This window comes from Caloenas nicobarica, chromosome 29 (assembly GCF_036013445.1).
Source record: "Caloenas nicobarica isolate bCalNic1 chromosome 29, bCalNic1.hap1, whole genome shotgun sequence".
Taxonomy (NCBI): domain Eukaryota; kingdom Metazoa; phylum Chordata; class Aves; order Columbiformes; family Columbidae; genus Caloenas; species Caloenas nicobarica.
The window spans coordinates 3,631,631-3,642,921 of NC_088273.1; the positions used below are offsets into that span (position 1 = coordinate 3,631,631).

The following is an 11,291-nucleotide window of genomic DNA, read 5'->3' on the forward strand; positions in this document are numbered from 1 at the left end:
GGTGTGAGGTCACTGTCAGTATAACCAATGAGCACACAGCGGTGGCAGCAGGAGCTGTGAGGTCACTGTCAGTATAACCCATGCACACCCAGCACTGGCAGTAGGAGGGTGCAGTGCTCACGTCACCGGTGACACCCCATGGCCATGGAGCTCGGTGCAGACCGTCCATGTGCTGTCACAGGGTCCCCACGAGGTACCGGAGCTGCCCGGCCCCGTGTCTGCGAGGCCGAAGGAGCAGCCCCTGCAGCCCTGGCTGCAGCCGTCGGGGTGGGGGTGGCTCGGGGGCACCGCAGGGATGTGCCCGGGCACGGCGCCCAGAGGAAACCACAGACTTCCTGCCCGGGCGCCGCGGGGGGAGTGCGGGGGCTGTGGTTTGTGCACCTGCAGGCTGCAGCTCTGATCCACCCGTGGGGAATAACGGCCCCTCGGTGACACACTGACAGGCAGGGACGCGTCTGAGCCCCTGGGCTGCACGTCTGCTGCCAGGACAGGGAAGTGTCCCAGCTCCAGCTCCTGCGAGGGACCTTCCGTGGGCTCTCCAGGGAGCGGTGGGTGAGCCAGCGCTCCTGGGATGGGGCTCTGCCCTGGGCTAAGGCCCTTTCCCAGCTGCTGCTCCCAGCACTGTGGGGTCTGTCACAGGGGCTGTTTCCTTCCCTTCCTGACACAGTCCCAGTGCAGTCCCAGCCCCATGGGTCTTATGGCACGGGAGTGGCTGGACACTCTCACCTTGGGCTCTTGGATGTGCCTTTCACAGGACATGCTCGGTGCTCCTGGTCCACACCACAGGGCTCAAGGAATAAAAAACCAGTTTGCCCCACTACAACCGGCCCTGTCCTGTGACGTTCCACCAGCACAGTGATGTGACACCTGCAGCGGAGCCGTCCCTCATATATGGTCATGAATGGCGCTGGAGAAGTTCATTGGAGGACTGGGCTGTGTCGGAGGGGAGATAGCTCCCGATAATGTCTAAAAAGGTGCTGCCGCTTCGATTGGCTCCTCCTGTAGCTGGGGGACATCTGCAGAGATATATTGCCCTCCCATCATCATTGTTCCCACGAGTCCCTGGAGCTGCGGCAGGGAGTGCGGCACAGAGGGATGCGCCATCAGGGCAGGAGGCTCAGGATGGGCACAGAGGGACTCCTGTCCCCTCAGACGCTGTGGCTGCTCCTCTGGGTCCAGCTGTGCAGGGGTAAGTGCTGACTCCCTTGTCCCACCGCCCAGGGCCAGCGGGTACCAGTGTGGTCATGGGGATCTGTCTGGGAATGGGGTTTCTTTGCAGGTGCTGCTGAGACAAGGGGCAGAAGGTGCTCAGATCCATGGAGCCTGTGCCCTTCCCTGTGCCTATCTGGGTGGGAGAGAGTATCTCCTTTTCCAGGGCTCCAGTGTTCAGGGCAGCCTGTGCCTGGCTGGATTCACAGACACCCTGTCCTGGGGTGCCATTTTGGACCCCCTTGTTCCCAGCACTCTGCCTCTGGAGCCAGTGGTGGCCTCACTGGTGATGGCGGCACCCAGAGATCCCCAGGCCACTGCCAACCTCTGGGGTGCCCCAGAGGGTTTGTGTGCTGCTCAGTGCCCCTTGTTCCAGGGGAGCCCTGACCCCACGAGGGCAGTTTGTGCCCTGCAGAGAGAAGAGGACGGGGACATCTGTAGTAGGGAGACGTCCTTCCTGGGGGGCCTGGCCCAGGGCAGGGGCTGGGCTGACACCAGGAGAGGAGGGGATGTGGGATCCTCTGGATGGTCTCAGTGGGAACAGGGAAAGCCCTGGGGCTGGGCTGGGTTTGGATGGTGCTGGGGCAGGTGGTTTGCAGGGGAAGCTGCAGCCCTGGATACACGGGACTGTTCAGGGGGTGCTGGTCTGGGGCAGTGGGTGCCCAGTGCAGGGCTGGGCAGTGTGTGGGTGGGCATGGGTGGGGGGTGGGTGGCTGTTAGGGTGGGAAGAGTTGCCTTGTGTGGTGAAATGGAGAATGACCCAGCCGTGCTGGACCTGGGCACCCCCAGCCTTGCGCAGCTGTGGGGACAGAAGGGACCCTCACACTTCTCTGGGGACAGCCTGGAGGGGAGGGGGCTCCCACCCTGGTACATCTGATTCAGTGCAGGCAGGAGGTTCCCCCAGACCTGCAGCACTGGGGCTCGGCGCTCTCCTGACTCATCCCGTGTTGGTGTTTGAAGGTGCTGCGGAGGTGAGGCTGGCGGATGGCGGCAGGCGCTGTGCTGGGAGAGTGGAGGTGAAACACCAGGGACAGTGGGGGACCGTGTGTGGTGACCGCTGGGACATGAACGATGTAGCAGTGGTTTGTAAGCAGCTGGGCTGTGGGTCTGCTGTTGGAGCTCACCACTACGGACACTTTGGGGCAGGATCTGGCCCCATTTGGATGGATGATGTCGGTTGTAGAGGCACTGAATCTACCCTGTCTGACTGCAAACATGTAGGATGGGGTGAACATAACTGTGATCATTCTGAGGATGCTGGAGTGACGTGTTCAGGTAAGGGGTCAGCCTGTTCCCACCTTTGGGGCTGGCATGGGGGAGGGCCCTGGCTGTGCCATAGGGAGCAACAGACATGCTGGAGCAGGGCCCAGTGATGTCGGTCAAGCTGCCTTTCTGGGACGGTCATTGCTGCTTTAACAGGTCCCTGGGGAAAGCCCAGAGGGAGCCAACCCCAGGGCGAACTGCCCCTGCCTCGGTGTGTCAGCCCCGCCTCAGTCAGTGTCTTGGGCTGCATGTGAATCCTCCATCCTGCCCTGGGGTGTCCACTGCTCTGCACTGGTCCCCACCCATTCTGCCAGTGCCCAGCCAACAAGGCTGGGAATCCCTGTGCTGGAAACACCACAGGGGGACTTGCTTGGCACCCACGCCTTGGAGGAAGAGCATGAGATGACTGGCCACGCTGGGTTGTTCCCCCTCAGGGACATGTGTACGTCGATGTCCTTGGAGGGACTTTTCAGAGAGCACGAGCGCTGGGCCCTGGGCAGAGGAGCAGGCGGCACACGGCCCCTCGCTGCCCAAGCCCAGGGCTCGGCCATGTGGTCCTGCTCTGTGAGGCTTGAAGATTTGGCAGCTGCTTGACTCTGGCTGCTTCTTCCGTATCACTGCATGCAAGGGCTGGTCCTGGGATGTCCCTGGGGCTGTGACAGCCCTGTGGGGACAGGACCCCATGCAGGGAGCACTGACCAGCTGCCCAACCCCTCCTGCCTGCCCACTGCTCCCCACACTGACCCATGAAATGGGGTCTTTGCCAGCACTTACTGACTCTCGTCCATGCTGACCCTCTGAGGCAGCGTGAGGCCAGGGGGACATGCGGGTCTCCTGTCCCCTGCCTGGCCATTGGCCTGGGACCTGCGCACCCCTGGGCAGAGCACGGTGTCCCTGGATGAGAACATCCCCCTGGAACAGGCAGCAGAGGGCTCTGGAAAGCGCCAGCCATGATAACAGCTGCTCCATTTCTGTGCTCTGGGACATCTCCCACCTAAAAGGAACCTCCCAACAGCCCAGGAACAGTCCTGGGAGCAGAGTGCGCTTCTGGTTGCACCCAGGTGATGATGGTCCTGCCTGGCCCAAGCTCTGCAGGGGCTGAGCAGCTGCAGCTTCATCATCATCTGGGCCAGTTCTCCTGGACCCCAACTGCTCACACGGCTGCGGTGCTGGGGGGACCGTGCCAGGCAGCACAGAGGAGCTTGTGTGAGAGCCCTTTGTGTGAGCAGCACCTGTGGCTGTGAGTGTGTGGCAGACACACACCTCGGGTGCTCTGGTGGTGTAGACAAGGGGAGGAGGAGTCTTGGATATGTTTGTGTCACCAAGACTCCCCCAACAGCTTCCTCTGGGATGTGCAATGGGCACTTTGGCCACGGCTTGCTTGGAGGTGATGAGGGATGTGGGCATGTAACTGCCAGAGGGCTCTGGGAACTGCCAGGTTTTTTGATGTTTCTTTTCCCAGGATTTGTCCGTCTGGTAGGATGGAAGAGCCGCTGCTCAGGACGTGTGGAGATCCGTGATGGGGAACAGTGGAAAACTGTTTGTGATTCCCACTTTGGCCCCAAAGCTGCTGATGTGGTCTGCAGGGAGCTGCAGTGCGGCGTGGCCTTGCCTGTGTCTGGAGGAGGTCACTTTGGAGAAGGGGTTGGTCCCATGTGGGATGGAGAGCTGCAGTGTGTGGGGAATGAGTCCCTCCTGTCCTCCTGCCCCACGGGGTCCTCCCGGGACCAGGCCTGCACCCCGATGAACAGCGCTGCTGTCAACTGCACACGTAAGGACTCGGGGTGGGGTGTTGAACACTGGGGCTGTGCCAGGGGTTGGGAACAGAGCAAGGACCGTGCTGAGTGGGTGTAGGACAGGAGGGATCATGGGACTTTCTGCAGCACGAAAACCGTGCAGAAGGAGAAGAAAGGCATCTGTCCCTTTTGACTCTCCACTGGCTACCAAGGCTACAAAAGCACCAATCCGCCCTCTCTCCTCCTATGTTCTGTACACAGGGTTCAGGCTGGTGAACGGCAGCACAGCGTGTGCGGGGAGGGTGGAGGTCCAGGTGATGGGGACCTGGGGGACCCTCTGTGCCTCCCGCTGGGATCTCTCGGATGCCCACGTTCTGTGTCATCAACTCCACTGTGGGTTTGCTGAGTCCATTCCTGGAGGAGAGTATTTTGGGAGAGAAACTGGCCCTGTCTGGAGAGACTCGTTCCACTGTGACGGGACTGAAGCCCACCTGGGACAGTGCCCAGTGACCACCCTGGGGGCCTCCCCGTGCTCCCACGGGAACAACGCTGCTGTCATTTGCTCAGGTGAGTGCTGGGATAATGGTGCATTAGCTCCATTTCCCTTTGTGGGAGACATGGCCACCCAAAGCTGGGTCCCATGGCAGCGCCAGGCTGAATTTCTCCCTGGAGGATCCCTGGGGGGCTTTCCCTGGTCAGACTGACCGCTCTGCTCTGGGAGAGCTGAGGTCTGAACAGAGGCAGACACCTGTCCCCAGGGCAGCGCCTCAGGCCCCAGCACAACTGCCAGGCCCGTGTTCCATAGGATGAGCCCAGGACAGGTCGGTGGGGCTCTGCGCCATCCCTGTGGCTGCAGACAGCCACATCCCATCCCCACAGAGAGCCCTGCAGAGCCCCATCCCACCACCCAGCAGCAGCAGACCTGGCTGTGAGCTGCAGACAGGGCCTGGGCTTTGCCCTGGCTTCTCATCAGCACAGGGCTCAATCTTGTCCTGTCTGGTCGGACAATCCCCCCTTGCCCTCCTCCCTGGAGGCTGCCGTGCTGCCCGGTGCCGCTGATGGCTGTGGCTCCTCTGCTGTCCCCAGGCCCAGCCGACTCTGCGTCCCTGCGGCTGGTGGGCGGAGGGAGCCGGTGCGACGGGCGAGTGGAGATCTTCCAGTGCGGGACGTGGGGCAGAGTCCTGGACGACCAGTGGGACGTGCAGGAGGCCAGCGTGGTGTGCCGGCAGCTGCGGTGTGGAGAGGCAGAAAAAGCCTACAACCCCCCAAAGCCTGAGCGAGGGACGGGCCCCGTGGGGCTGCGAGGGGTCCGGTGCGCAGGGCACGAGGCCAGCCTGACCCTCTGCAACACCTCCCTGCCCAGGGGTTTGCTGTTGGGAGGGGTTGTGGAGGACGTGGGAGTCATTTGCTGGGGTGAGCGGTGCTGCACGAGCCCCCAGATGATGAGGTGGGGGGGCAGCCACCCCCTGACAGCACCTGGGGTTTCTCCCCACTGCAGGGAGCCAGCAGGTCCGGCTGGTGAACGGGTCCGGGCGCTGCGCAGGGAGAGTGGAGATCTACTACCAGGGCAGCTGGGGGACCGTCTGTGACGATGGCTGGGACCTGTCTGATGCCGCCGTCGTTTGCCACCAGCTGGGCTGTGGAGGGCCGGTGGAGGCGGCCGGCTCCGCTCGGTTTGGGGAAGGCTCCGGGCACATCTGGCTGGACGGTGTGAACTGCTCTGGGTCCGAAGCTGCTCTCTGGGACTGTGCTGCCGGGCCCTGGGGGCAGCACGACTGTGGGCACAAAGAGGACGCGGGCGTCATCTGCTCAGGTCTGTGCTGGGAGATGTGCCGAGATGGTTCCCGGGGAGGCCGGGATGCAGGGAAAGCCGGGCATGGCCAAGGCTGTCCCTGGCTGAGCCCCTGCCTGAGCCCGGCCTATGGACACCCATGCACGGGTGCCCTCAGTCCCACTGGGGTCCCTGGGGAGCTCAGCTGTCCCCCAGGGTGAGTGGGGAGAGCAGGGGAGTGTGTCCACCAGGGACTTCTCTCTGCCCTGGCTGCAAGGGGGACTTGCTGGCCCTGCCCTGCCTGCCTGGGGGCCTGGGGAGCGCAGAGGCGTCCTGGCTCCCACAGCCCCAGACCAGCCTGTTCCTCTTGCTGCCTTTCCTCCCAGAGTTCGTGGCCCTGAGGCTGGAGAACAGTGACGGCTGCTCCGGGCGCCTGCAGGTTTTCTACAACGGGACGTGGGGGAGTGTTTGCTCCAACTCGATGACTCTGGACACGGTGTCACTGGCATGCAAGGAGCTGGGCTGTGGGGACGGAGGATCCCTGGAAACAGTCCTGCACTCTGGCAGTGTGTCTGGCCCTGCCTGGCTGGATTATGTGCAGTGTGGGGAGAAAAACAACTCTTTTTGGCAGTGTCCCTCTGCTCCCTGGGACCCACAGTCATGCGATGACCTGCGAGATGAGACCCACATCACCTGCAATGGTAACTGTGAGCCATACAGGACCAGTGTCACCCCAGATTCTGCTCCCCTCTGGGCACAGCCAAATGCAGAGAAAGAGCTTGGAGGGGTTTTTATTTCCATGTCAGACCCTTCTGCTGCTGGTGGCACAAACGTGACCACAGCTCTCAGAGCCCCACACGTCCAGCAGCAGTTGCCACCCAGCAGTGCCTGGGGGAGGCAGTGACATCTGCAAGTGAGGTCTCAGCAGAGACCAGATGGGGTTCAGAGGAGCCTCCCCTCCATGGACACCCCCTGCTGCTCTGTGACCAAGATGGCACACACAGGCACGAGCAGAGCTCAGCCCCGCTCTCTTCTGCACAATCCCCGAGCCAGCCCCTTCTCCACAGTGTTTCCTTCTTCAGGGAGACGCCCAGAAATGCCCCCAGAGCCTTTGGCCCCGTGCCCCAACTCCACCAGCTGCACAGGTAGGGAGCTGCTCCTCTGTGTGCTCCTCTTGCCTGGCAGGGCTCTGCTGTCTGAGTGCCATGGGAGCTCTTTGCCTTCTCCAGACAGGGAGAAGATCCGTGCCGTGGGAGGCGAGGACGGGTGCTCGGGCAGAGTGGAGCTCTGGCATCACGGCTCCTGGGGGACAGTGTGCGATGACTCCTGGGACATGCGGGATGCCCAGGTGGCGTGCAGGCAGCTGGGCTGTGGCCCCGCGGTGTCTGCCCTGCGTGAGGCTGCTTTTGGGGTGGGGCAAGGCCCCATCTGGCTGGAGCGGGTGGAGTGCCGGGGGACGGAGTCGTCTCTGCAGGACTGCTGGGCCCGGCCTGGGGACGGACGTGCTTGCCGGCATAAGGAAGATGCTGCCGTGCGCTGCTCGGGTGAGCTGGGGCTGGGACCCCTTGCTCGGGTATTGGCAGGGAGCTGGGGAAGGCCTTTCACCCGCTTGGTCCTGGCACAGCCCCTGAGCTCCCGAGAGCAGGAATGTTCCTGTGGGGTGCAGCAGCCTGGTGCCACGCAGGGAGCAGCCTCGGTGGAACTGGATGTCCTTGGGCCACTGCCCGTGGGGCCCTGCAGCTCCAGGGTCATCCCCTGGGCTGCCTGTGCCACCCTGCCGCCACCCAGAGCAGAGGCCACGGGCCCTGTCCTGGGTCCCTTTCTAGCACTACAGGAGGGGCAATTTGGGCAGACACACATGGATGTGTGGAGGGGAGGCTCCCTGGTACGTGCACTCCCACCCTCTCAGCCCAGATCTCCTTTTCCTCCTCTGCAGCTGCACCCAGGACAGCAGCATCCCCACCCCAAGCAGGTAACTTGTCCTCCCCCCAGGGCTGGGTATCCCAGGGCCAGACTCTGACCCACAGTTGGGTGGAAGGGGCTCCTTGTTGGAGTGTGAAACTCCCAGAAGGAGGCACTGGGGTGGTTGTGTGGGGGTTGAGGAGGGCTGTAATTCACTCAGCACGGTGGAAGCTTCTCCGTCACTTACCCTCTTGCTGCCTTGTGCAATGGGGGTCAGGCCATTTCAAGAGGAAATGGCCTCAAGTTGCACCAGGGAAGGTTCAGATTGGATATTAGGAAAAAATTCCTCACAGAGAGGCTTGCGAAGTGGTGGAACAGGCTGCCCAGAGAAGTGGTGGAGTCACCATCCCTGGAGGTGTTTAAAAAGCATATAGAAGAGGTTCTTAGGGACATGGTTTAGTGCTAGAGTTAGGTTGTGGTTGGACTCGATGGTTTGAAATGATTCTATGATTCTATGACTTGTGCTGCCACCACCTCTCCCAGGGCTGGTGCTGTTCTTCCATGTTCTTGCCCATGCAGATCCCACCCGGGGCCGTCCGACTGTCAATGGGAGGATCTCAGTGCCCGTCATCATCTGCATCATCCTGGGGGCCCTTCTCTGCCTGCTCCTGGCCCTGCTGGCCGGGCAAGTGCTCAGAGCCAGGGCTGGGCGCAGAGGTAGGTCCTTCCACAGAGGTCCCAGTGATGCCTCCTGGAAGGGCTGTGGGTGCTGCGGGGGGTCAGCAAGGGGCACAAGCAGAGCTGAGGGGATGAGACTGTGTGATGCCACCTGTCCCACGCACCTCATTGACTGTCTGGCCATCGGGCACCAGCAGCAAGGGGTGGAGAGAGCCCAGAGGTGGTGGGAGCAAGAGATGGGGCAAGGAGAGAAATGGCAGAGCAGGACCAGGGAAGATGTTATCCTGGGGGAAATGTTATCCTAGGGGAGATGTGATCCTGTGGGAAATGTTATCCTGGGGGATATGTTATCCTGGGGGAGATGGCCAAGGCTGGCAGTGCTCTGGGTAGTGCTGGAGGGTGCGCTGGGGCAAATGAGAAGACAGGAGGAACACAGGGCAGCAGGGCCCATCTCCACGGTGTCAGGCCCCAGGCTGACCCTCCGCCCAGCCCTGCCTGCCCTTGGTAAGGCTGGGGCCCTACTATGGACTCATGGGGCAGACAGGCGTCAGCTCCAGGTGGCAGGGAAACACGGGAGCTGCTCTGGGGTCAGACAAGGGGGTATGACCCAGGGGCCAGAGGGGCTTGAGCACTGTCTCCAAGGGGATGATGGGTGATGCTGCCCCACATCATCTCCACAGTGATGTGGCCCTCACTGGGGATGTGGCAGCTGTTCCTGGACAGCACAGTGGGGCTGTGCTGTTGGAGCAGTCCTGGGCTGGGCCAAGGAACAGGTCTGGGGGAACACAGTGGGGTCCCATCGCCTCTCTGCCTGTCCCTGTGCCAGCCCTGCCTCTGTCCCCAGGCTCCAGGACAGCCCAGGAGCTCTTCCCCGAGGCCGTGTATGAGGAGATTGGTTACAGCCCAGCGTGGGAGAAGCAGGCGAGGTTTGGTCGCTCAGGTGGGTATGGGCACATCTGCAGGACCTTTTCCCCTGGCCCCATCCCAGTGCTGGGGCTGTGTGGTCTGTGGGGAGAGCACCCAGGTCCTGGGCCCGGGAGAGGAGCTTCCTCCCAACCAGCTTTGCTGATCGCAGCTGGGCAGCCCCTCTCTTCCTGCCCCTGCACCCCACTTGACCAGTGAGGGATGAGCTGTCCTGGGGCAGCTCTGGGAGCACCTTTGAGACAGAGCTTGTCCCAGGGGAGCAGGGTGAATTCCCAGCCCTCCTCCCCATGCAGCCCCAGCTCTGTGGGTCCTCCTTCCCCAGCAGCACTGGCCACGAACCAGGTCAGTGGGCTCGCTCCTTAACACCCGCTGCGCATCTCTCCAGGCTCCTCTTCAGAGCAGTCCCTGACCCGGCTGCAGCCCTACCCTGGGTACCGTGAGGAGCAGGATGGTCTGGGATCAGCACCAGGTAATGAGGCAGGAAGGGGCTGATCTGCCTGCAGACAAGTGATGGACAGAGGTGTCACTGAGTGTCACTGTCAGATGGGGAGGACCTGAGGGTCTCCTGTGCTGCTGCCAACACCAGTGCCTCCCATCCTCTGCTCTGCAGGATGTATCTTCTCACTGTCACCAGCTCCCCTCTCTTTTCAGATGTTCTTGTTCCGCATGGGGATGACCCAGCAGAGGGCTATGATGATGCCAGGGAGGTTTCTCATCCTGAGGAGGACGATGCCCCTGGACAGGGAGCTTGGGAAATGCCCAGGGTGCCAGAGGAGGGAGCAGGACCCAGGGATGCACCCAGAGGTGAGAGGGAAATTCAGCGCTGCTGGATCCTGGGGTGCCATCCCTGCTCACACCCTAGTTGCTGCTGTACTGAGACATAAACCTCCTGGGAAGGGGGAACCTGCCCCAGGAGCTTCCCATGGAGGGACTGAAGGGTGGGAGAAGGAGCTGAATGTGGTGAGGAGCAGGGAGGAAGGTGGTGCACAGACCCCATGGGGTGAACTGCAATGTCCTGCATTGCTGCTTGCAGGGGGCAGCCTGTGCTCCCAGAGAAGTGCCGGGGTCCCTGGAGCTGAAGGAGACACCTCGTCCCTGTCCCCGGGGAGCATGGGCTATGATGATGCTGAAGAGATCTCTCTGGCACATCCTTGTGAGGACACAAAGGCTGTGACAGAGCTGGGTGCACAGCAATCCCTGAGCCCCCGGCCAGGAGAGCCCATCCCTGCCGTGCAGGTGGGTGCAGCCGGGAGGGAGGAGAGGTCTGTGCAGCTGGGAGAGCCGTGAGCACTGGGGAACCGTCTCCCTTTGCCCATGGACAGATGAAACAGCCCAGAGTTTCCTCCATTTTTTCCCCGTTTTTACACTGTGCATCATATTTGTTCTTATTAAAAGTCTCATTGGACTTTGACCGGGAGCTGGTTTGTGTCTGCCCAGGCATCAGGAAATCTTCCTGAGTTTGTTCAGGGGCAGCAGAGAACAAAGACATGGCGGTGGGGAAGGGGTTTGTCTCAGGGACAACAGGTTTGAGGTCAGGCTGTGGGGCTGCTAGAGCCCGTGGTCCCTGTGGAATAATCCTGCTGACAGAGACGTTTCCATCCCGCTTTGCCACAGGCAGTTTCTAGTCAAAATGGCCCTCTAATAGGTCCCATGATGCACCCCAGTGCCCATTTCTTCACCCCAAGATCTCCCAGCTGCTCTTTCCCCCAGGCCCTGCCTGGGCCAGGCTGGTCCCACAGCGCAGAGGCCATGACAGAGCTGCCAATCAGGGTAAGTCCTGGGCTGTGACCCCGCAGAAGTGAACCCTA

The 11,291-nt window shown here is 61.8% G+C and overlaps 1 protein-coding gene across 1 annotated transcript; it reads left to right on the forward strand.

Moving 5' to 3' along the window:
• The first annotated feature begins 1,104 nt into the window (after window positions 1-1,104).
• LOC135999577 (scavenger receptor cysteine-rich type 1 protein M130-like) lies at window positions 1,105-10,770 on the forward strand. Its single transcript, XM_065653141.1, has 14 exons — window positions 1,105-1,189; window positions 2,170-2,484; window positions 3,935-4,244; window positions 4,462-4,775; window positions 5,295-5,621; window positions 5,707-6,021; window positions 6,366-6,680; window positions 7,074-7,124; window positions 7,209-7,523; window positions 7,916-7,951; window positions 8,461-8,598; window positions 9,404-9,499; window positions 10,135-10,287; window positions 10,517-10,770. The coding sequence occupies exons 1-14, from the start codon at window positions 1,123-1,125 to the stop codon at window positions 10,768-10,770; spliced, it is 3,006 nt and encodes a 1,001-aa protein (XP_065509213.1). The 5' UTR covers window positions 1,105-1,122.
• Window positions 10,771-11,291: the final 521 nt, after the last annotated feature.